Consider the following 24,654-nt stretch of genomic DNA (forward strand, 5'->3'; position numbering starts at 1 on the left):
AGAGGGACTTGTTAAAGGTTCAACGTATATTTCATCGCCCTAAACGCTCGGGCGCCTGTCTCTTCTCCTCAGCGGATCAGCACTGCGAGTGGCGACGGCAGACATTACTGCTACCCCCACTTCACCTGCGCCGTGGACACAGAGAACATTCGGCGGGTGTTTAACGACTGCCGGGACATCATCCAGAGAATGCACCTGAGGCAGTACGAACTCTTGTGATGGGAGACCGCCTCCGTTAGCCTTCTGTGTTTTTCTCCGTCATTCTGCATCCTCGACGAACTCCCTTCCTTCTCTTCCTCCTCCCTCATCCTTCCTCCTCACCCCTCCTCCCGACCCTCCCCCGCCCACACCAGAGAAAACCCTCAACAACCCCCTTACCACCCCTCCTGTCGAGGACTATGAAGTACTACTGAAGTGTGTCAAATCCTCTTCTTCTTAACTTCTTAGCATTTTGTACTATTTTTTTTTTTTTCCCTCCCTCTCTCTCTCTGAGAACGATTCATCCCCATTTCACCGACCGTGAGACGAAGGTCGGGGAGCAAAGTTGTTGCGTGCCGATTCTTGTTTCCTTATTGTTTTAATCCTTCCCTTTTGAATGCCTTGATATTTTTTTTTGTCATTCCACTAAGCCTTGGGCTACCTCCTTTTTTTGTGTCCTCCTTTTTTCTTTTGGCTTTGTCATTGGACCTGGACTGGTGGGTGTGGATACAAAAAAACACACCTACAGGACCTCAGTGTAGAGGCAACGTGTGCGAGTGTGTGTGGGAGATGAAGAGAAGGAGGAATGCCATGTGAGCGAGTGTGTGTGTGTGTGTGTTTATTTTTGTGTGTCTCCTGCTGGTTAAAGCTGGCATCGCCACCATGACCTTTGACCCCCACCCCACCCACCCTCCGACCCTTTTTTTACCCCCCCCGTCATCCCCTCCGGGCCGGCTTCTTCTCTCCGCGTGGGAGACGACTGGACGACACCGGGGAGCAACGGGAGCGGACGGAGGGGAACCGAGTGGATGAAGAGATAAATGCACTTTGCATCAGGTTCCTTAATAACTTTTTTTGGGGGGGGGAGTGGGGGGTTGTTGTTGGGTTTTTTTTTTTCTCCAGAGGAAGCATACACACAATGTAGCATCACAATATTTATTGCCCTGTCACGATGTTAGCTTGCCGAGCTGCAGGGCGCATCGAGCAGCCGAGAGACATGCGGAGCGAAAGATTAAAGTGGGAGTGGGGAGGAAATACGACGACACGAAGAAGGATTTAAATGAAGGAGAAGGGTTAGAGCTCTCTGAGCTCTCTGCACCTTAGCCCTGCTGCCTCCACGGACTCGGACCAGCCTCCTTTTTACCACACAAACCATCCTTTTAGCTTAGAAATACTGATGGGAGGGGAGGGTGGTAGGGGACGGGAGAGAAAAATGTATTGTTCTTATTTTATTTTATTTTTTGTTAACTTGTACACTGTGCAAGGTTGAATTATCCTGTACAGACTGTAAAATGTAATATTATTTTGTACAACTTAATTGAAAGAAAAACAAATCTACTTGTAGATCTTTGTGCCTTGATTATGGCTGTACCTGTAAATGAGCTCAGATGTAAGTATGTTTTCGACTGCGCTGTACAGCTTGATGTCAATCTCTATCAGCAGCGGAAGACTGCGGGTGGGGGACTTTCTCTGTAGAGTTTAGTTTTTTCTGGTTTATAAAAAAAGGAAATGCTGTTTAGTAAAAAATAAAAAATAGGGAAAAAAATCCTAAAAACCTGTATACATTATGCAAATTAACCACTTACCTGCAGTGAAGACCAGATGTTGCAGCGCCATGCCTTTTTTGTTTCTCTTTTTTTTTCCGGTTTTCTTTTTCCTCCTTTTTATTTCTTTTGAATTTCACAGCTTTAAACAAACATTGGAAATCCATTGAAAGTGTCCAAATTGCAACCTGGTGTTGTTTTAATAGGAACCAACGTTTTTTCGATATGAAGTGTGTCTGAGATCTGTACTGATGTGCGTGCCTGTGCGCATGTGTACATAAAACAAACATAGAGTCACAGACGCATTTTGTGTGTGTGTGTGTGTGTGAGAGGGCGAGTGCGAGTGTGCGTTGTGTGTAAAGTTTTATAAATGTATGTACATGTAAATTTATAGGTCTATATAAATATATATGTACAATTATACATGTTTAATTATGTGTGTGCCTAGGTGTACATACCTATGTATGTATACGGTAAATATGTATACATACACACATAGGAAAGCATGTTTAGAATGGAGATGAATAAATGAGAGCGTGCAATATTAGTAATTCTTTGGTCCTTTGGAGCCATACCCGATGGCACAGGCACTATGAATGTGTGAGCAGCACCCAACAAGACAAGCTCTTCTCCTTGTACAAACAGCATCAGCCTTTTCTTCTGCTACAGTACACGTCTATCCCCAAAAGAGAGTGAACTGACTGGAGGTGCAAAAACCTTGTTTGGCCTGGGAGGATGATTAAATGACATTTTTATTTTCTTTAAATAAAGAGGCACATTAGAGGACTTTGCTTTATTTCCATCTTGGTGTCCCGATTTGTTTACACTGCGTTCTTTATGTTTCTGTGGATGCGTCAGTGGCGTTGATGTGAGGGGTCGCACATAACGTAGAATGTAGTGTGTGTGTGTGTGTGTGTGTGTACTATGTGGGGGGGAGTGGGTACGGTTTGCCTTCTTACCCTGTTTCAGCAGAATTGTTTTGGTATAAACACTTTCACTTTTTGACATTTAGACGTGTTCGAGGAGGGAAAGCACAGGTTTCTACTAATAACATTAAAGCTGGATCCATTTCATTCCCTCCGAGCAGTGACAGTGAGCCAGCATGAACAATACCTGGACCCTGAAACACAATCAAACCAGCTTTCATTGTATTACTTTTTGCCTGAACCTTTCCCGCTCTGACAAGTGTCGTGAAAAAAGGCCTTTCGACAAAATCCTGATAAAGCACGATTAGTACGATTGGGGTGTTTGAATCTACGGGCCACTCACGGGCGTTTTGAGTTTCTCTCTGATTGGACGTCATCACGGGTTAAAAGGGAGCCGATCTCCGCTGTATGTCCACTGTATGATGACGGTGTAAACGGGGGAGTCAGGGAGAAGTCAATCAAGCAAAGAGGAGACGTCCAATAAACGCTCAGTTATTGAGATTACCAGTGCTGCTCGGCGTTTTCTACTGAATGTGGTCAGATTTTTAAATAACTAGGGATTAAACTGAAAAAAGTAAGGTTGTGCATTTCAATACTTCCCTCCTGATACTGATTGTAAAAAATGTTCCCTTGTCCTATTGATGTAAGATTAAACCTGTTGTTGAAACGGAGGTTAGAATTGGGTAATGTAGGTTCATCAAAAAAATATATTTTCTCTAAATGAATTAAAAACTAGGCATTATTCTTAAATAGACCTGAGACGATTATTCAGTTAGTTCAATCATGATTGATATGAGACTATTGGATGACAATTTTAAAAGTCAGGCTTCTCAGGGTGATGTTCAGCTGTCTCTTTAAATTTAGTATGTAAATACGAAGAATAAGTGTTTATTTTGGACAACTGCTCAACCAGAAATTGTGACCCGTATTTTCTAAATTGTGGAGGAAAAAGAAAAGAATCCTACTCATTGAGGTCACATTTAGGATCAAACACTGCTGCTCATCGACTCGCAGCATTGCAAAATGTGACCTCCAACGCACGTAGATATTATAGTGAGAAATCCCCGATAATCGACAGATGAAATCCTGCAGTACACGGCTTCGTGCTGTCCAGGACTAAATACAATGTAAACAAATGGAAGCAAATGTGAACCGTTTCAGGAAGATGTACCCAATATATTTTACAACTTTTTATTTGACATGATTTTGTGTTTGCAAAAAAACGCTCATTTGTGTTTCAATCACATTTATTTTACAGTCGTTTACGTCTCTGATGCCAAATTTCTGGATTTGAAAAGAGGACAGTGTAGAGAACATTACGTGATATTTTATAATCATCCATTGCGTGACATGGCTGCTGATGATTGATCATCCTTCTCTAGCTGGAGCCAAAACTCTTTGAAAAGCAGAGCTTTAGATTCTTATTTATTATTTACAGTTCATTAGAAACGTTTCAACAACTGACCCTGACAAACATTTGGCACGGAAAGTGATCAATAAATATATTCACATATGCATCATAAAAACATCAGACATCAACAACAGAAACAAAGGGAGGTGAGAGGAACGGCGGGTTTTCATCAGATCACAGTTTAAATATGTGCTGAATTGTCTTGATGTGTGTCTGTGTGCCTGAAAAGCTTTGTTTTTGTGAGCCGCATCCGTCTGCCGCTCCAAAGGAAGATAAAACACGGCTGATGATTTGTAACAACAAGTAGGCTCAACATCTGTCTTGTCCCCGGAGGCTATAACCACATTATCATATCGTATTATTAAAACACGCGCTCCTTCACTGTACCGTAAAAACGTTGGAAGAACGAACCCAGGGTGTCACAAAACTTTGTGCTGAAGTGAGAAAAAGTCTCCCAAAGTCTCCCAAATCCTCCCGTCTTGCATTGCAACGAGGTCCAGCGCGCCTCCGTCCTCTCGCAGGGCCTGCCCTGGTGCACTCTGGGTGACCGTGGTTCACATGGACTTGTGCTTCCCCAGCAGGCACAGGCTGAGACACTGCAGCAGGCCTTTCATCCACAGACAGTGGGCCAGGAAGAGCAGCAGCATGCAGGCCCCGGCCGAGCAGTACACGCCGATCACCGTGCTCTCCTCCGGCAGGAAACATTTGGACAGAGCGAAGCCGCCGGGTGACACCGACGCCTGAGAGGAGGGAGTCGATCAGTGTGTTTCAGGGGGATCCTTTGGCTGAGGTGGCTTCTTAGGGCTCCAGAGGGCCACCAATAGTCTGCACATTTGCTTGTTAATTTCACTCAGTTGAAATACAATCCCTCATTTTCTTTTGTTTCTTCACCATTACACAATTTAATACGACTTTTCAAAATCTCGGGCTGTATACTAGATTTTGTATTTTGTGTTCACAAGAATATATTTTAAAAATAAATCACACCACTAGTTCCATTTGTAGCAGTTCTGGAGATGTTATGTCCCATTATCTTTATTCATTGTAGGTATTTTTTATTACAATATGTCTAGAGTGCTCCGGGAACCGTTTGGCTGTATGGCTGTCGTTTTTTTAAAGCATGTTTTGCAGTTAAAAAAAAGAACATTAAGGAGACTGACATGAGGGATGCGAAGATCCTGTGATTTAAGTGTTAGCTTAAAAAAGACAATTAAACTAAAAATAAATATTTGATGACAATCAATTTGATAGAATCACTTCAATGTGGTCAACCACTCAAAAGATAAGGCCTGAAAGTACTGGAATGAAGAAGCTAGATAGTATTAGTGGTGCAAGCCAAAAACTACACACACTATGAAAATATTAATTATAGCTCCTAAAAAATCATTAAAGAAATGTAGTTGTTTCTCTACACAAATGTGGACTTTACTCACCAGGATGAAGCTCGGGTTGTTCCTGTTCCTCCAGCTGAAGGACGGCACGCTGATCTCAGGGTACTTGTTGTCATGGAGAACCTCGCATCCGCTGTGGGTGTGTCCACTCAGGATGAGGCGGGGCTTAAACCACTGCAGCAGCTGAGGGGAGAAACCCCACATTTACCCTCAGAGGTCGGTTGCTGCTCTCTTACATCACCCGTTTCATCATCATCATCGTCGTCGTCTTCATCATCCAGGGTAGAGAAATGTTCTTGACATGTGCTCACCCTCTGCGAGGCCTCCTTAGACAACACGTCGTACTTCTCTCTGAACAGCAGGTGTCGCTCTTCCGGCGGCGCGGCGTCCAGGCCCGTGCAGCTGGCGTCGCTCACTCTGAACAGAGGGTAGTGCTGCAGGACAGGGAGGAGGTTTAAAAAACAACAACAACAACAATGAAAATAAAAGAGTTGAATGAAAATTATGCGTGACAAATAGTTTGTTTTTATTTATCAGCAAGAAATTAATATTAATATATCTTTGTTGCTGACTTGTTTTCTGGTTTGAGCTTCTTAAATGTGTCTTGCTCAGGGACACTTTGACATGAAACATGGGGCAGCTTGGAATCAAACCACCAACCTTGTGCTTCACAGCACACCTTCTCTAACCCCTGCACCATGACAACCCCACATTTTTGTATTTTGGACAATTATAGTAATTTGAACAACAGTATAATTGTGCTATACTGATTGATGTGTTAATGCTTGTAGCTGTGAATCAAATTAAGTCAAAATTAAGTTATGTTTTGCACATTTATCCTCAATTCATGTTTGTTATCTTCAAAAGAAACGTTTGGATCTTCGCAAAACGATGTGTATTTTGACCAAGGGCTCATCATTGACAGCATTCATCTAAAATAAATGTCTAATTGTCAGAAAATAATGGCAAATGTCTTCAAATACAGAGCAGGTTGGTCTCTGCTCTATTTGTGCAGACATGGAGGGAGAAAAATGTGCACAGCGGTCTACCTGTAGCATGATGGGGGGGGAGGGAGGGTAGACGCGCGTGGCCTCACAGCTGTCCGTCACCCCGCCGCCCGACTGGGAGCTCTGCAGAAGAGACCAGACTGTCTTACTCCATCACGTCCTCCAACATCTCCTTCACTACTTAATCGCCCCCCCCCCCTCCCCACACACTTTCAATGCCTTCCATCAATGCTCAGAAAAAAACACCGGCTCCAGACATGCCTGAGCTTTGAATAGAGGTGTTATTGACTTTGAGTCTTTCACACCACATGAGCAGCAGAGTGTGTTCCAGGTGCCCGACAGCTTGAAAAGTGCGCCGGCCAGAAATATTTCTCCCACCTGAAGAGAACAGTTGAGGTCCCTGGAGAGTTTGATCAGCTCCTTCTCCACCGACTGGCAGATGGGGCACCCGTCGCCGTGGAGGGCCACGCTGTTCACCAGCAGAAAGCTGAGGAGAGCGGGGGAAAAAACACACGCAACGCTCAGAATGTCATGATTTGACTTGATTGTTGAGGCAGCAGCAGACAGAACGTGAACAGGCACGTGTAGAATATGTACATGTACGACATTCTCGCCTGTTATGGGAATCGCACAAGAAAAATCTAAGAAGGTTTTGTCTATGTCGTCAAACTATATTTAAATTAAAATGCTAAAATACTAAAATGTTTGAGCCTTAAATAAATGACGGAATCTTCGCTGGAAATGCAATCATTGAAACTAGTTTAATATACTTCTTCTGGTTTAACATGAGAAGGAACGTGCATTAACAAACTAAAGTGACTTGATGGATTTTTGCAGTTAGTTCATCGGCACACTGTGTGAAAACAGGAATGAAAAGTGCCATTTGTTCCTGTTAGCAGACATCCAAGATCCCAGGAACAGTCAACTCTCTGTTGTCTTATTGGAAAGCACTTTTTTTTTGTCAGAGACTGACGGAGGAGGGGTGGGGGTGGGGTGGAGGGGATCAAACCCATGACCTTCCAGTCTGCTCAGTCACATTCCTGCGGGGTCATCGTCTTTCACACCCGACCGCCACTCACTTGACTCCCTTCTTGGTGACGATCCTGGTGGAGGAAGCGTTGAAGACCTTCTCGAAGCGCTGCAGCTTGAACCAGTCCATCCTGCGGGGAGACGGACAGCGCGCTCACCACATGGAAATAGAGACAACCAACACGCTGCTCAGTCTGCCTGTCTGCCCGTCTGTCTGTCTGTCTGTCTGTCTGTCTGTCGCACGGCGTTACATAAGAGCCCGAGTCGTTTCACCTCCTGCTGCCGGCGTTCCATCAAAGCTGCTGATCCCACGTTAATGAATCACAGAGGCGTCAGACAATAAACTGGGGGATGATTTGGTCCCCTGAGGTCTTAAGAACGACACGTCTGGTGTGAAGTAGGGTTTGTGCTGGAGGGGGTGGACATGTTGAACACAACATTTCTGCAATGCAGACGTGCAGGCTCGAATATGAACACAAAGTAAGACATTATTTTAAGGCACTGTTTTGTAAAGATGATTCCTTTTCGTCTAGTTCATCAGCTCTTATCATTTGCTGGCTCTGCTCTGGGGCCCCCCAGTAGTTCTTTGGCAGCCAATAGTCTTCTTTAGGCATAATAACGTTATCGGATATGTCTGTAACTGAAAAATACAAACTTAAAATGGAGAAGCCAAAGTCCTGCTTTTATCCGAACTCAAAGTGCAGTCTTGTCAGAGGAAACCTGAGCCTAATGAGGAAGACCAAAGGTTGACAGCACAAACAATAATGCTGTAAAACCTGTTCTTACTCGTAATGGAAGCCGATGTCATGGTTGCCGACCAGTACAACCAGTTCGGTGTCGGGGGAGTGTCTGAACATCCTGTGGAAGCGCCGCACGTCGTCCTCCCAGTGCTGCAGAGAGAACAAGACGAGCACACGGTTCACAGCACGGGCCTTTAATAACACCGCCCTCCCCCGGGAAGCTCATAAGAGTTAATGGGATCTCCGCGGGTCACCCAGCAGCCCCCCCCCCCCCCCCCCCCTCCCATGGGTGGCTTCGATTCAGACTCCGGATTCAATTCTGCACCTCCAGGGGCCGAAGTCGCACACTGGGGACCTTTAATTACATCCGTGCTGTGGGTTTACGTGATGTTTCTCCTACTGATGTGTCTCTGAGTGACTCCCTGATGCTACTGTCAATTAAGTGATGCAGAACATCTCTGGGTTATGCGGAGAAGATTGACCTTTTTATGGTTAGTATCATTTTAAATTAGCGAAGCCCTCTTTGTAAGGTTATTTCTGTTGAACTCTCCAAAAGGGAATTGTTTAATGTACAACTTCTTGTACACAAAAGGATCTGTGAATTATCTTGACTCTTCAGACTTTGCTCTCTGAAAAGATACATTGCTGGTGAGGTTTTAAAATGTATTTTAGTCCCATTATATCGAAGAGAAGGCAGAAACGTCAGTGTCTGCAAAACGTACACTAAGAAAATCCAGACTAATAAAAAGCTATAGAGCTTTTGTACATACAAATTGTACATATTTGATTTGGGGTGAGCTGTGGTTCTAAAACGTGAAGATGGTCCCCCCTGCCCTTTCTTTTCTCTTATTATTAAGTTTTCTTGCATGCACCCTCCCCTCCAACACACAAAAAGACAAAGCAAACTTTCACTTCCCCTCACAAAACATGCCCCAACAAATCCAAATCGGACGTTGGGAACACAATACGATTACTGGAGATGTAACAGCCACCAAATGATATGTCCTGTTTTAATGAGGCTTTCCTCTGTGCTTTACTCAGCGCCTCATCTCTCTTCACTCCGACTTAACGGATCACACACGATCCAGTAACAGATGTGTGAGATTTCCCAGGGGATGTTGTCTTTCCTAAAGCAGGACGTTGTGCCATGGTGGGCCGTGAGGATGCAGGTCGCTGCTGTTGGTGTTTTTTTACTTGTAAAACCTGCATCCTCCGGTGCCTGGATGGTACAACATGCTGCTGCTGATGCTGCTGATGTTTGCCCAGAGAGCACCGGGCCTCTGCTCTGCATCCACAAACTGCTCCTCCACCAACAGCTCCATCATCACCATCATCATCATCATCACTACCATCATCATCGTCATCATCGTCATCAAAAGCACTGTGGGATTTGCAGACAACGCAAGAGAAGCGCTACGTTACCTTCGGCGAGCTCCACTTGCCTTCGTCGAAGATGTCCCCGAGAATGAACACTATTTCGGGCTTGAGCAGCCATAGAGCGGTCTGGAAAGCCCTCTCCATCTGCCATTCCCTGTGCGTTTGGCGACAAGCAAGCGTCATTTCGTTGTTTTTGTTTACAGTCCCGCGGATCCGGCAACACACACACACACACATGTACGGCTATAAAAAAAGAAAGAATAAAAAGACATTACCTCCTCAGCTTGTCGAACCAGTGTCCCCCGACGGCTCCGAGGAGGTGGGTGTCCGACAGCACCATGGCGCGGACCGCCGAGTCCGCGGGCCGGCCGTCGATGCCCTCTCCCCCCCGCGCATGGCCGGTCTTCGGCCAGGCGCACTTGAGGATGGTCGGGAAGTAGATCAGGTACTCGCAGAAAAAGAAAGCGCCCACGACCAGGGCGATCAGCACCACCGCCGCCGTCCACCTGACGCTGAACCTCGGCATCTCGTCGTTATCCGGCGCTCGGGATGCCCTGAAGTGGCGCACTGGCGGCGATGGAGCGCTCCATCGGGCATCTTCCCCTCCTCCAGACCCCACTGCTCAGGTCTCCAGCCGCGGGATGCTCAGGGCAAGTTGCCCCGAGGCTGCTGGCGATGCAATTAAAAAAAAAAGGCTCCTCGTCGAGTCCCGAGGAATCAGCATATGAGATAAAAAGTCTCTATATAAGTCTCTATATAAAAAATTCTCTATATAAAGAAAACCCCTCTGCTTTTAGAGAGAGAGAGAGAGAGAGAGAGAGAGAGAGAGAGAGAGAGAGAGAGAGAGAGAGAGAGAGAGGAGCGGCAGACTGCCGCTGATGCGCAACCAAATCGCTCCTTTCAGGTCTGAACAGTCAAGCTAGAGATACTTACTCCGGGGGTCATTTTTCAAAATAAAACGCAAAAATAAAAACGATGCAATGATGATCAGGTTTATTTATTGGCTTTTTCAGATATAAGATGGTGGTTGATGACTTTTAAGAGCAAGCGTTTTTATTTCTTTCACCATTTGTGAAAACTACAGACAACTGTAACATATAGAGCATGCGAACAGTACTAAAAGAATAACAGCTGTAAAATAGCATTAGTTGTGACCAGTGGCTGGTATTTAAGTAGAAGTTCTGCATTCAAAATATTCCCTAAAACACAAAAAGAAAAGCATCAAATTATACTTTAAGGTTCAAAGGTAATTCCACTAATTATAAAGAATGGCAGTCATTTAGCTATTAATGTGCAATCACTAATATTGTGTCCTAACATAACATTTTATGTTACACTCTCTTAACATTATTTGTCAATCTCACGGAACAGCACTTAAAAATGAAAAAAATGAAAAACTAAATAATTTTTTTAAAGGTTCAATTTCCGGTATGTTTTTTGGTTAACACCTGCTAACTTGACTGTGCGTTTGATGCGAGGTGGAGGAATGCAAGACAAGATAAAGACTAACAAAAAAAAAACTTAAATTAAAAGTTATAGCAAGTCAATTCTGTAAACACTGATATATCTGATCAGTGATACATGTGACTTCCAACCACACAAATAACAAAAGACGGAAAGGAGCCAATACCAATGGGCCAAATGAGATTAAGTGATTAAGAGTAGGAATCCCATCAGCAGAAGACTGCTTGTGTGTGTGTGTGTGTGCAGCCATGAAACTACAACCACAGAGGAGTTGGAGTCTCACAGGAAACTCCCACAATGAAACTGTTCTAATAACAGCATTCAGCTCATCGCCAAACCAGTTGGTTTGCATTCACGGGTTATGCACGTTCCTTCTATCCTCTGCTTAGGTGGGCCCCTTAACTCACATCTTGTCTTCACCCTGCAAGATTTGACTCGTGCAGAATTAGGAAGCTGAAGGAGTTAAAAGTAGAGCGATGCAACAGCAGCTCAGAGAGGAAACGGACGCCTGACAGCATAATTACAGAGAGAGGCATCTCGCTTTTCACACTTGAGATCTGTTTGTGATCATGAATGATCCTTTTTTTTCCCTCCTCGCCTAAAAACCCCCCAAAAAGAAGGGTGGAGACCCAAAGCTCTGCACCCCTCCAGATGTTCGGCCGGCCTTTGCTCCACTCGCCACTCACAGCCTCAGAGGACATGAAGAGTTCCAAATGTGCAGCTTTGGTTTAACCCCTGTAACTGATTAACAGAGCGGCATTAAGGAGAACGCACTAAAACCAACAAACCACACTCACATTCCTAATTTGGAGTCGCTCTTCTTTGAAAAAAGCAAGAAAAATAACTGAATCCCACGTTTAACTCCAAGTCAGTTTTATCTACCATGGAGGACAATGAGATCACTTCCTGAGTCAACATTCTGACAAGTTGCTGGGTGGGGTTAAACATTCACACTTTGAGGCCGATGTCTGTTCTTAGGTTGGTATTCAGTAAACATTAGTAACTGAAAGGATTGCTGTGAGAGGCCAGAGAAATGTTTCTATATGAAGCTTTGAGTAAGGCGAATAGTAAAGTGCGTTTGTGGGACACTATTTCCAGCCTCTTTGACACTGTGTCCAAACCGCTGTGGATTCATGTTACCTCTGGACGTTCAGCTACCAGACCCTCATTATAAAAGGGATCGTGAAGAACCAGCAGTTTTTGCACACGGTGTTTTTATTTTCCTCCTATATTTTGAGCCTAAAATTGAATTCAGGAGAAGCAAGTCAGCTATTCAGGTTCTACTTTCTGGCTTTGCAGCGCGTAATAAATGATATGTTGTTAGCAACTAGGCCAAAAAAAAAAGCAACTAGGTCATTTTAAGTTCTCTATTTAGCATGTTGCCTCTAATTTGCTTTTAATTTGACTACCTGGCAACCAGCAGTGACTCCACAAAGTCACAGCTCATGTCCAAGAAATAGTTTGGCGGAACACAAATAGAAAAAAAAAATGAATGTGTTCCCCAACACAATCCCTTCGTTATCAAAATTAGTTTCAATGTGTAAAAAGAAAAAGAAAAAACGAGCCGTGACAAAGCTGTTGTGTTTCAACTATTTTAATGCGACAAGCGGATCTCCATAGGCACAGTTTTTCTCAATACCCAGGTTGAACCAATTTCCTTTTCCTGCTTTATAGGCGGAGGTCACTATTCTTGCCCAGCCGTGTTCTCCCTGCAAACAAAACAAAATTAAAAACAAAAGTTTTATTTAGGGATTGTACAGGCAGTGTGGGGTGCAGAGAGAGAGAGACCAACCCAAAACTCTCCCCAGGAGTTCCTCACGATCCAGTACTCGGTCTCGTCCTCCGCCACTCCCCAACCAGCCACAGAGACGATGTGATTGGGCAAAGACAGCGGGTGAAACTCTGAGAAGATCCCTCCGCTGTATTCCTCCAGGCCCTCGGTGGCCATCAGGGCACAACTGAGAGAGAGAATGCAGGGTTTCTGAAATCCTTCAATCTCCTCTTTCTGTTCTTTTCACATTATTGTTATCACTGACTCGTGGCGATAAGTAATAGAAATAGCTTTTTCTTTGCTTTTTCTTCATCTTGGAATATTATCAGCGAACTGACAACGGACAAAAATGTTTTAAAACCCAATCTACAGGTATTACAGCAAAGTGCAATGATCTCAAGTAGTAAAGGCTATCAAAGCCAGAACTTTGTTAAATAGTAAATAGTCATAGTAAAGTAACAACTAATGAAGACTATTGAGCTATAAATTGAGAGGATAAGGAAATATAATTAAATTGTTGGATGATATCAATTTGTAAAGTTGTGTTTAAAAAAGTAGATACATGGTGAAAAATGTGTGTCAAAGTTTGATAGAATCAATTCATGTCAATCACTGTACTTCCAGACGCATGCAGGTAAATGAAATAAAAGGAAACTCCTACAAAGATTTAAATGATAAAAAATATGTACCTACTAATAAAAACGGCCCTTCAATGAAGAAGCGGATTAGAAAATGACCGGGGGGGGGGTGGGGGGGGGGACTTCCTCTACCTGACGGGCCCGTTGGCGTAAATCTCCGCTTTCATCTTGTCTCTCCCAGAAACTTTCCCGTAGTCGCCCACTTTCCACACGGTGTAGTTCTTCACGACGGCGCACGACTCAAAGAAGGAGCAGGTGCCACACTGGTTGAACTGCTCACACTCTGAAACAAACAACATCAACTACAACGTCACGCTCGCTCTGCAATCCCACACAATATCCATGAAGATACATTTCTTTAATCCTGCAGTCCATGTGATCTGCATGACACTACACACCGATGTGTGTGTGTGTGTGAACGTCAGTCCTGATGGTGCAAAGTCCATTTACCATTTAGCCATTCGAGTGTCTCATGACAATATAAAGGAGGTCAATCTGCTGCTATATATATATATAACAGCAACTTCACTTCTTCTGGAAGACTTTGCACCAAAGTGTGGAACCTGGATGAAGGGAACTGATCCCGGGCAGCGTTGGTGAGGTCACCCACTGATGTCTGGTGATGAGGCCCGGCTCACAGCGGGTGTTCCACTTTATCGAAGGTGTTGGACGGGGGTTGAGCTCGGGGCTGTATGAGAACTACTTATTTCCGGCGCTCGCCTTGAGCACAGGGGCACACTGTCATGTTGAAGAATCACCGACGGACAGAACGGTTAGAGGGAAGTTGGAAATGGCATGTTTTTGTACTTTGATTTTTGGCTTGGTAGTTGTTGCAGGTTTCATCGGGGATTCCTCTCTGGTGTGCGTAGGCGTAGACTCTCAGGTGATCTCCTCCGTAACAAGAGCCCGCCCCCCCGCAGTCTATCACGTTCTGCACGGACAGGTAGGCCGACGGCCACGTTCCCCCGCGCTTGATGTTGATGCGGTCTATCACGGCGAAAAGAAGAAGCGAGAAAAACATTAAAATGGCAAACACATCAGCCCAGAGCTTCTGTCTATCCCGCCATCCCCATCCCGCTTCCTCCCTCCTCCTTCGCCCGCCACGTGGTTACCAGCTAGTGCACTGGTGGCTCCCATGGCCCAGCAGGACCCGCAGTACTGGGGGATGTGCTGGTTCCGCGTGACGCTAACATAATTCTTCCCGTCGATGTTCCTCCAGTCCCACGACGGGGGGAGGTCCGTCGCGTCGGCCTTCTCGTGTGGGCGGGGCCGACTCCTGCAAAACGTAGAAGGACGAGGCTCGTGTGTGTTATAAGATCTCGTAACTGGGATTTCACAAAGAAGTAGAAAAGTCACGTCGTATCCCCCTCCCACTGTCTCGGAGGGAGTCACAGCCGAACGGCCAGCAGCGATCCCCCCTTTTTTTCTGGGTCTTATGGTTCTGGTGGAATCACAAACATCCTGCAGGGACGAGGGTTTGAGGCCGGCTGGCCGAGTGACTCGTTGGGTGGGGCCGCTGAACCTGGGCTCTGCGGGCTTTGGTTTTATCCTTGTATTTGTTGCAGCACTTGTTTATGAAACGTACCGTTGGTGAAAGTAAATCGGAACCTGTTTGTTTGGTCTTGAGCAAACAGCTCTGAGCCCTGCAAGCGTCAACGTGCTTCGGGGTCACTGAACTAGAATTAAGGATGTCATCTTCTTTGACGGTGAAGCCACTCACCACTTGTATTATTATTTTGTTATCTAGATCTGTTCTGTGTCTTAAATGACTCGGTTGGCCAGTGGGCGTTTTGTTTAGAGGAACTTTTAATTTGTTTTTTGTGCTTAAGGTAATTCCAGGTCTGTGCCTTAATCTGGTAATTTGTAAAGAAGCATCGAGTTCTTTGTCAAGGAGCTGGTCATGTGTTAAAACACACACACACACACACACACACACACACACACACACACACACACACTTTTTATTTCAGTATTCTAATTGCTAGTTTGTCATCCTTAAATTGATCTCTTGGAGCGGAAACATTAACCTCCAAATAACGTCATCAAAATAAAGAAAAAATAAATACATTAATAACATATAGAATAGAAAAATGTATTAATAATTTAACATTATTAATAATAAAGAATTAAAAGTAGCATAACATGGGAATAAATATAGTAGAGGTTAAAGCCCTTGACAACGTAAACATACGCGTTAACATTACATCACAGCCGAATATGTTAAATGACTAAACACATTAACGTTACTTTAACATTATGCAAGCTCGCGAAAATAAAATGTACACTTTTCTGCTCTTACTTGACGGAGTCCGGTCGGTCGTCATTAACGAGTTTATAACACGGTTCGGTTAGAAGTCGACAGGAGCCGATGGGCAACGAAAGTGAAGCGAAGCAGAACAGCAGCGGTGCGTTTGTTGTGAGAGGCGCCATGTTGGATCTCCTCCCGTTCCTCTGGTCCACAGTGACGCGCGCGCGCTGCGCCCCCTGTCGGCTCCCTGTGGTCAACACCGCGTCACACGTAAATAACACGTGTCCGACGTCGCTGCAGGGGAGTGAAGGGGTAACTGGGGTCTTATGATAATACATCATTTATGTGATGGGTACTTTATTATTCATTTTGTTTGGGTACTTTATTATTCAAACCTATTTGTTTGTTTGTTTGTTTAAAGTAGAAAAGGGGGGTTTAGTTTGCAGCCTGGGAAGAGAAAATGATTGAAAGAAAGGCAAAGGAGCTTCTCTCTAAATGATTGTGGAATTCATATGTGAATTAGCTGAAAATAATTTAGGGTCCATCAAAATTGTTCTCCGGTACAGTGGCTTATATTAACGATATATATGCACTTAGTAAATTAAACAAAACTTGAGTGGTTAAAAAAAAGAAAGTATATGAAAACGTTAAAATTAGTGTTGTTGTTTTGTATGAGATTTTCTCCCTCAAAGATAAATAAGTTAGCCTGTATCTGCTGACCCCTCTGTGTTTTTCACCACGCTGATCAATAAATAAATGTTGTCTGAATAAAAACAGGTGCTGGAGCGATGCAGGATCAGCAGGAAACCTTTTGACAAAGTACTTAGTTCCCAGCTACAATCACATTAAACCTAATGCAGCGCCTGCTAATTGGTTGGGTTTTTAAGATCATTTTAAGCTCCTAACAAGGTTAGCCTATCGCAGGTTGAAGCTCAACTTCAATCTCTGCCTGCTTCTTTTCGAGAGGAGGAAGCAGCAGTGTTTGTGCTCTTAATGATCAAACTTGAATCGGATTAGATGTACATTAGGCACCTAATGAACGCTCAGCTGAAGCACGAGATAAATCCCCAGTTATTTGTTGTGCGATCCGTCCTCACGTTGGGACGTTGCTGAGCAGCTCCCGTAAAAGCTGTTCAGCTGCAAGAGGAAATGAGGTTCATGTGTTTATGTTATGGTTCCCTTGCTTTGACAATGAATTAGCTGCTTCCTGTTTGCTCCATAAAAGCTTGAACGTGTGTGAAGGCGAATGGTAAAACGTAAAGTGACTCTATGGCTTTTCATTCATTACAATCTTTATTGTTAGCGTATGTCCTGTTTTTAAGAAGAAAATGTAAACATTTCTGCATGCATTTCTGTACAACTAACAAAAATAAATCGTTTTTGGACACTAAAAAAATATTCAGGGGTTAAATAATCACAGAAAGATAGAGAAAGAATTCATTGGTTGCGGTACGAGTCGTCGAGCGAGACAGAGGTAAAGACGGTAAACATGAATAGCACTTCATCACAGTGCAAACTCTGAAAAATGACTTTGAACATCAGAAAATCAAGACCTGTCACAGTGAGTACAGGGAGGTTATGCATTCCCAGAAGAGTCACTAACCTCAAATCATTTATCAGTCTGAATTTAAAGCTTCTGAAAGCGTAACTAAACAAACCTGACCCCGGCCCCTATGAAAAGTTAGAAAAACAGTAAAAAGCTGTAATTCTGGGGTGAAAATACTAATGTGACCAATAAAACACTGTACGTTCCTCCTCAAGTCACTTGTTGCTTGTTTTCTCCCCCGAGGAGTCCATTGTGTCGTGAAAGCACGGATACCAGACCAGAGGAGCGACGTCCCAATGACCTTTGACCTCTTAAGTCATCGCACGAACCGTCCTCGGCAACGCGCGGCGTCAGGCTGCCCTCTGAGTGCCGTTACTCTGTCGGGATGTTGAAGTAATGTTCCGAACAACCCTAGCAGGAATATATAAAAGCTTCCAAAGTTGCTTTACGATGAGGCTGACATCCTGGATGACTGCATTAACACGAGCATTTTCCAGTGTGCTCATGCTGAGGAGATAGAAGCCTCGATGACGCCGCTAAACAGACGTTCAATCAGCAGCTAATGAGAGCCCTTATCCATGATCAATTCCTAATTTGAACCATCTTGTAATGCTGGTTTCTTCCATCCAGACAGACCGGCAGTCAGGTATTACATCTGTATTCCAGGTGGAAATGACACTTGAGCTTCGTACACTAGCGGCCCGGCTGCAACAAATACAAATACTGGATGGATGGAAGTCAAATGTTGTAAAACATGCTTCCCAGAGGTTGAATCGCACTGACTTTTCCACTACAGCCACAATGATGCCACAAAAAAATGATCTGATGCAAACATTCGTGCCCCCTCTCCGGTCAGGATTGATTGTAATCGGTAAAGTGATCCCTTTACTATTCATTTAGCGCTACTATCACATCTAAATTTTTTACAATTCCAAAGCAGAGTTTCCCCCTGTTGGTTACGCGTGCAAAGATCACAGATCAAACCAACACGACGACGAGTCACACGTATGCAGTTTAAACAGAAACTGGAGTTACGAGGTTTTCATACAACAACAAACGGGATACTTCTGTCTAAATTCCAAAGAGGCAATCTGCCCACAACCACCACAGAAAAAAACACTAGAAAGGCCACTTAAGCAGACGCACCTTTTGAGTGCATGGAAAGTGCATCCATGTAAATATTGAATACACACACAGTTTGGATTTCACTCGCGGATCAATATTGAAGCAATCTGGACGTTAATCTCATTTGCAGTTCGGTTTTCTTCTTTGCAAAAGCTGCTGCAGACCGGCGGTGTGGGAAATTACAAGAAACTCAGCATTCATGAAAATCTTAGGCTGGACTGGTTTCTGTGACAGATTAGGCCGCATGGAAACCTTTTGAAAAAAAACTAAAATAGAAGATAACAGTGAAAGTCTGCTGTTTAGAACAGCGAGAGCAAAAAGCTTGAATATTGACCTTCAGTTGAGATAGTTTTGTCAACTGCAAAGCTAAAGAAAAAAAAATGATTGTGTGTTTGTAAAACTGCTTTTGCTATTTCATTACCATTTATTAAAGGTTTAAGAAATAAAAAAAATATCTCTGTTTAATATGTTTACTAAACCCGATGTCTTTTTTCTCAAACATCTAATTTTGTAATTGATTTGTAGGACACAGTATGATTGCCTAAACCGCATGTGGCAGGATTAAGATGATCTCTTTTTGATCCCCTCAGTTTCCCCAAAACATGCACTTTTCAACAGGACGACTGTGAAGGCCGCAAAACTAAAACGATCCAGTTTTTTAAGTGATACAAATAATTCCTGTTTCCGACATAATAATTCTGACATTAGCGTGAGGAACAACTGACCCGAATGTTCACTGAACCGCTGGCTGATGGATCAATATCTCTCTCTCTCTCTCTCTCTCAGAAGGAATCAGATGAGCATCGGGTCAAAGACAAACGTTACTTAAGATTCACATCCATTCGAGGGATTAGATCAGCGGGTCGGGACTTCAAACAACAGGAACAAATCAAGGGCTGCTGTGTTCTGGTGGGGGGGCATGGGAGCGGGTGAGGGGAGGTGGGGGCGGGGAGTGGGTTATTGATCACGGCTGGCTGCAGCTCGGGGCCTCGCGGGTGACTCTCTGACTGCTCCCACGCGAGGTCTGGATTTCCAGGCAAAAAGAGAGTCTTCGGGGCGGAGAGGTTGGCAGACAGCATGTTGATGCTCTCTTCAAAGTCAGCTTTTCCCTCAGCAGCATTTAGCTGTTTATTTTTCTTGTTTTTTTGGTGGAGTAAATCCATGTTGGTCAGTCGGCCAAATGGTGATTCATCACGTCCAAAGCGCCTCCCATTTTTTTTTAGAGGTGGGGGAGTCTCATTTGGCTGCTTTGGCCCTGACGACTCCTGTCATACCTTAATCTCCTCTTGCCTAATGCACTTCAGGGAAACCAGCATGGCTCAATCGATTTCCATTAAACATAACAGATCACGCTCAATGGGTTGGTTTTAATCACATTTAATCAATTCCTTTTTAGCAAAGTTGTAAGACCTTACACTGCCCCTGCATACAAAACAATGTATATAATGTCAGCAGACATTTCTGTGTCCAATCAAATGAGGGGTCCCCTCTGACAGGGAGGACAGTGACGACGAGGTCAGAGCGCTTAAAAGGAGTCGGGAAGTTTGGATCCTTGCAACAGGTTTCATAGACAGTTAGGAGATCAGGGGTCAGGGGTCAGCCAGTAAAACAACGTGTGTCATTCATTCATTCATTCATAATCATTCATTTGTCATTTTAAATATGACATTCAAATTTGTGCTTTCTTATTTCCTTCAGGAGAACGCATGTTTGATGACAGTGAGTCATCATTAGTCATCCTGTCTGCGCCATGTCACCGGTAAGTTTAGACAACTCAGCTTAGGACGGGTTCTCAGCCTTTTTTGATTCACTTTGGAGAAAGCCAAACTCAGTCTAAACTAATCCCCTCCTGAACCTGATACTCAAACCATAAGGATAAGACAGCAAATAGACATATTTAAGTACAAGAGCCACTTTTCACTGCACGTCAACCCACTGACAACACCACAATGATGCAAATCAACTTACATGTCCGCTGTATTTTGATGGGGTTGAACTTGGAAAAGTCACAAACAGATCTGAGCCCTTGTGGGCTTCAGAGGTTTTGAGTCATGATAAATGTTTACTGCCTAAAACTGGATTAAACGTAATCAGAGGAGATGTTTTTGCTACAATGCTCTTAATTATTTCAAGAACTGAAATCATCTTTGTTTAAAAAAAAGAGGACATTTTCCTGCCTGCAAGGAGAACTTTGACAGGCCTGTTTTGTGGTAACAAGGATTAGACTGAAGTGGAAGTGCTTCGTTCAACCAGTAAGCGGCGCTGTTTCTCACTCAATGGCCGCGGGACAGAGGACCTCAGAAGAGGCTGTGATCCGAAGTCCCATGATATTTAGAAAACCTCTGCGTTGGATGATCGTAGTAATTTAATGCCCTTAGGCTTAAATATTGAATACAAAAATACAAGATTTTATTTGATTGATCGTCAAACCAAAGTTGTGTGTTTAGGACGTGTTATTATTATTATTTTAATATTTGAGGAATTCTCATCCCACCTCCGCGTCCCACCTCTTACTTCCAATTATCCCAAAGGGGGCTGGACCGGTTACCAGATGAGGACTTCTGATTGGCTGCGTCGGTTGTCAATCACTGGCTCTGTCCTGCAGCCCCCAGTCGGAGAACACGATCCACTCACCAGAAGTCACAAGTCAAATTTCACCAAGCGGGGAGAGAGGAAGGTTGTTTTCAGACCTCACTAGACTCAACGCGTCTCGTTAATGTTCACTTTATAGTAAATAAAGTAAAATAAAAAAGGGAGGCTAAGTGGACTTCAGGACTTGTTGGCTCCTTTTTTTTTTTTTTGGCTTGCGGCGTTTTTCCCACGCGGGGCGTAACGCGCGCCCCGAGCATCAAACATGACTTTGACGCACCTGAGAAACTTAAACCAACCATGGTGACATCACCCCCCCGTGACGTGACGTGTCCACGGCGGCGAAACCGGCCGAATACGCGACTCTTCGGTGTGGAATAACCAGCGGAGCCCAGGTGTCCTCGCGCAGAGCCGATGTGGCCGTTTGGGGGAGCGCAAATCTCAGCTGAGCTTTGACCAGGCGCAGGAGTTTTGGGGGGGCGAGGAGGGGGGGAGGGATGCAAGAGAAGCCCTAGAGAGAACAAATCCCCGGCTACTTTTCCCCCTGAATTGAACCCGGGCCGGCCGGAGCCATGGCCTCCGAGGTGGTGTGCGGGCTGGTCTTCAGGCTGCTGCTGCCGATGTGTCTCGCAGCTGGTGAGTGTTGTATTCTATTTGAATTATTGCTGTTCTTTCGCTCTGCGGTGATGTGCAAACCCCGAGGTGACATAATTGGGATTGGTGATTGACCCGGTGATGCCAAAGGTCACGCATTTCGTTAATCTATTGCTGAGGTGCGGGTGCACCCTAAAAGTGAGTGTCACACATGGGCTGTTATATGTGAATAAAAGACCAGAGCTCTGGTGTACCTGCTGTCTAGTCTTTATTTTATTTAGTAAAAGGAATGACAACGAAACATCAAGTGCATATTTCTCTCATTCTCTCATTTAAATAAAACATAAATAAATCAATGAACTGATAATAGTTTATTTTACAGAAATGGCTAAGCTGCCTTTGGGGCTCAAACTGTTAAAATTGCAGTTAAACTGTTATGTACATTTTTGTTGCATTATAAACGAATGTTGTTTCAAGCGTGGGTTCTGATTTGCTTTTTTTAACCATCAGTCTTGTTATTGATTGTTTTGCTGCTGACTGGACATTCAGTAGATGCCTATTGTGTTGATAGTGTTAATTAACATTTCGATGGCCGTGTTAGAGCCACATGTTTTATGCAGATTTATCAGATGACCCACTGCCAAACGCGTCGGCTTTATTCGGATTCAAGGGGGATTTTTATTTTCTAAACAGGCTTTGCAAAAGTCTCCGAAGACACTCTTAACCGCTGATTTAGAGTTTGTTGGCACGGAGCTCGAGGCGTGATCACACCGCGCTGACTATTAAATTCACACAATTACTTTGTGTTTTAATCTGTAATTCTGTGGTAGGCCGCAAGTGAAAAATGATGAGTGTCTGACCACTGTGGTGTCTTTGTAAGACTTATGGGCGTGAGGTACTTTTACAGCCAACAGCAGGCTTTCTATGGAGAAGACCCACTCAGTACCACCATAATGCATCACTTGACGGGCCGACGGCTCCTTTTATTTCCAAAAGCAATTGTGGGGCCACGCATCGTCTCCATTAATACGTGGAAAGTCGTTTTAACAGTATGAATTAATAATACGGTTGGGAGGGAGGAAAGAATTGCCTTTCCCTTTTATCGTAAACATACCTTTTAATATTTTATGTTTTTTCAAAGTGCAAATGAGCACTTGTCATTTGCTGCTGCTTTTCACTGTAACTGACAGGATGAAGGAAATGTAGAGCGGAAAGAAGGGAAAATGTACAGGAACCGACTGCGTCGGGGGGCGAGAGAGGTTATTTCTGCCATCAGCATCACCCGATCGGCCGCTTACTCTCCTTCATTGATTTGTTTGACAGCTGATCTCTTTCATTTAAAGTGAATGGATTCCGATGTTCGTCAATAACCGTCAACCCATCAGCTGTTGTTTTTTTTCTGTATTATTTGCAACACTTGTTGCTGGAAGATCATTTGAAGCTTAATTTCTTTTCTGCCTCTTAGGGCTTAAATGCACGTGTTCACATTTCTGGCTTTGGTGCAAAGTATTTCCTGGCCTCTCGGGAACCACAGAACGGCAGCAGGACAGATGTTATCTGACTCCCCACCGTTACAGTGCATATTCTATGTAGTGCGATACACGTATATGCACGCCGTCTCTTACTCGTGTCCTACAGTGAAAGACTTCTCTGCTGACATAACAAAGTCTGTGCTTCCTGTTGGCCATCTGACAGCACCTCTATTGAAAAGCAGAGGACTGCTGGGCCCATGTGTACACAGTCTCCTCTACCACCCCCTAACTCACTCACACACACTCACACACACACACACACACACACACATTTGCACACAGCTACACTTTAGCTGATCAAACAGGACGCTGTTTACGTGTGTACCGGCAGAGTTTGGAGCGTGAACACGATTATGTGAGGCAAGTGTCTGACCCGATATCGAACTTCTGCTGTGAATGTACAGATGGAGCTGGAGCTCCGATGTGCTGCTGAGTCTGAGGCAGGTTGCTGCAGGATGAAAATATGATGCTTTAGGTTTGAATTTGGACAAAGTTCACTGAGTTATTGTTAGCAAAACTTTAGTTGACTTTGTGACCTAGCTGCTCTTGTCCTTTTGTATCGCTGCTATAGCCTCCTGCTGCTTTATATTTACCATCATAAGCACAAAGGTACACATGTTTACTACATGGTACTACATGTTTTTCGAAAATATATTTTTAAGCAAAGAGGCCCAAAAGTCTACAGTCATCATCAAACGTGAATCCCTTTTTTCCTTCAACCAAACTGTGACGATCAATACTCTAAATTGGTTGCATCACTGGATGAAATGAGCTTCTTTAACAAGGCAGATCGCATCACCTGAAAGGCTCATATTTTCCCCCAGTAATTAGTCCGATGAAAACAATAAAGCTCTGCACAGTGGTGCTAATGTAAGTTAATGTGGTATGTTCTTCATTACGTTCTTCAGAGGGGTATAAATTCCTCTGTTATCGGCCAGTACTTTGTCCGGCCAGGCACCGCACCACCTTATCTTCTACCGTGACTTTTATGTTTTTGGGCTCAAACTCTCAAGTCAGCTGGTTTTGATTTCACATTCAAGACTCTGCCTTTTGTGTATCGGGTATAATAACTTCTCCTGGGAGAGACCAAAGCCTGATTCAGACGTAAATAGTAGGGTGGATTTGCAGTAATCTGATGTCTGCAAACAATGGCGGTTTATTTTTTTTACTCCCTGTGTAGAAGAAATCCTCAAATGATGAGTCATCCAGCGAAGGCGGAACGGTCGGGAAGACTGCGGTCAAGTGTCTGCAGGCAACACGGGGAGAAGAGCCATGTAGATAAAGATAGATGACCCGAGACAAAATGACTTACTATAGATTCAAACGGATAAATAATGTGAGCTACAGGCTCCGGACTACCAGCGTTGGCAGGTTTTAGGGCTTATTTCATGCTACATTAAATGAAGAAATTGTGCTGTTAGCCAAAAAAAAGTAAGATTATATGTCAACTTATTGAATTGTTAGGAAAGGAAACAATAATGATATTATGTTGGTGATTGGACAGTCTGGCAAATCAAGTGTTTG

General features: G+C 44.0%; 4 protein-coding genes across 5 annotated transcripts in view; 2 read left to right on the plus strand and 2 right to left on the minus strand.

The window, feature by feature from the left end:
- LOC120816039 (uncharacterized) overlaps positions 1–2,528 on the plus strand; it is a 48,684-nt gene extending 46,156 nt beyond the window's left edge. The window contains exon 22 of the mRNA XM_040171285.2: positions 73–2,528. Within this exon, the coding sequence (XP_040027219.2) occupies positions 73–219 (147 nt within the window). The 3' untranslated portion in view covers positions 220–2,528. The remainder of the gene's footprint in view (positions 1–72) is intronic.
- Positions 2,529–3,845: 1,317 nt separating this feature from the next.
- mppe1 (metallophosphoesterase 1) lies at positions 3,846–10,531 on the minus strand. The gene is made up of 9 exons (XM_040171287.2): positions 9,899–10,531; positions 9,669–9,777; positions 8,293–8,396; positions 7,557–7,637; positions 6,856–6,964; positions 6,520–6,600; positions 5,782–5,904; positions 5,513–5,653; positions 3,846–4,819 (listed from the first exon to the last, which is right to left on the minus strand). The coding sequence occupies exons 1-9, from the start codon at positions 10,147–10,149 to the stop codon at positions 4,634–4,636; spliced, it is 1,185 nt and encodes a 394-aa protein (XP_040027221.2). The 5' UTR covers positions 10,150–10,531; the 3' UTR covers positions 3,846–4,633.
- A 2,134-nt stretch (positions 10,532–12,665) lies between these two features.
- LOC120816042 (cathepsin Z) lies at positions 12,666–15,993 on the minus strand. Its single transcript, XM_040171289.2, has 6 exons — positions 15,796–15,993; positions 14,609–14,772; positions 14,304–14,483; positions 13,629–13,779; positions 12,880–13,045; positions 12,666–12,796 (listed from the first exon to the last, which is right to left on the minus strand). Exons 1-6 carry the CDS (start codon positions 15,924–15,926, stop codon positions 12,677–12,679), a joined length of 912 nt encoding a protein of 303 aa, XP_040027223.1. The 5' UTR covers positions 15,927–15,993; the 3' UTR covers positions 12,666–12,676.
- A 5,033-nt stretch (positions 15,994–21,026) lies between these two features.
- The window catches only part of piezo2b (piezo-type mechanosensitive ion channel component 2b), a 57,170-nt gene continuing 53,542 nt past the window's right edge, over positions 21,027–24,654 (plus strand). For both annotated transcript variants that reach the window (XM_040171791.2, XM_040171792.2), the window contains exon 1: positions 21,027–21,640. In XM_040171791.2, the coding sequence (XP_040027725.2) occupies positions 21,577–21,640 (64 nt within the window). In that variant the 5' untranslated portion in view covers positions 21,027–21,576. The remainder of the gene's footprint in view (positions 21,641–24,654) is intronic.

Source organism: Gasterosteus aculeatus, chromosome 3 (assembly GCF_964276395.1).
Source record: "Gasterosteus aculeatus chromosome 3, fGasAcu3.hap1.1, whole genome shotgun sequence".
Lineage (NCBI taxonomy): Eukaryota > Metazoa > Chordata > Actinopteri > Perciformes > Gasterosteidae > Gasterosteus > Gasterosteus aculeatus.

Coding starts and splice junctions, on each gene's coding strand:
- mppe1 (XM_040171287.2), bottom strand. CDS start 10,149: ATGCCGAGGTTCAGCGTCAGGTGGACGGCGGCGGTGGTGCTGATCGCC. Junction 8,397..9,668: donor GCAAGTGGAGCTCGCCGAAG/GTAACGTAGCGC, acceptor TTCTCTCTGCAG/CACTGGGAGGACGACGTGCG. Junction 6,601..6,855: donor ACCTCAACTGTTCTCTTCAG/GTGGGAGAAATA, acceptor TCTCTTCTGCAG/AGCTCCCAGTCGGGCGGCGG.
- LOC120816042 (XM_040171289.2), bottom strand. CDS start 15,926: ATGGCGCCTCTCACAACAAACGCACCGCTGCTGTTCTGCTTCGCTTCA. Junction 14,484..14,608: donor AGCCACCAGTGCACTAGCTG/GTAACCACGTGG, acceptor TCGCCGTGATAG/ACCGCATCAACATCAAGCGC. Junction 13,780..14,303: donor CTACCAAGCCAAAAATCAAA/GTACAAAAACAT, acceptor TGTTTGTTTCAG/AGTGTGAGCAGTTCAACCAG.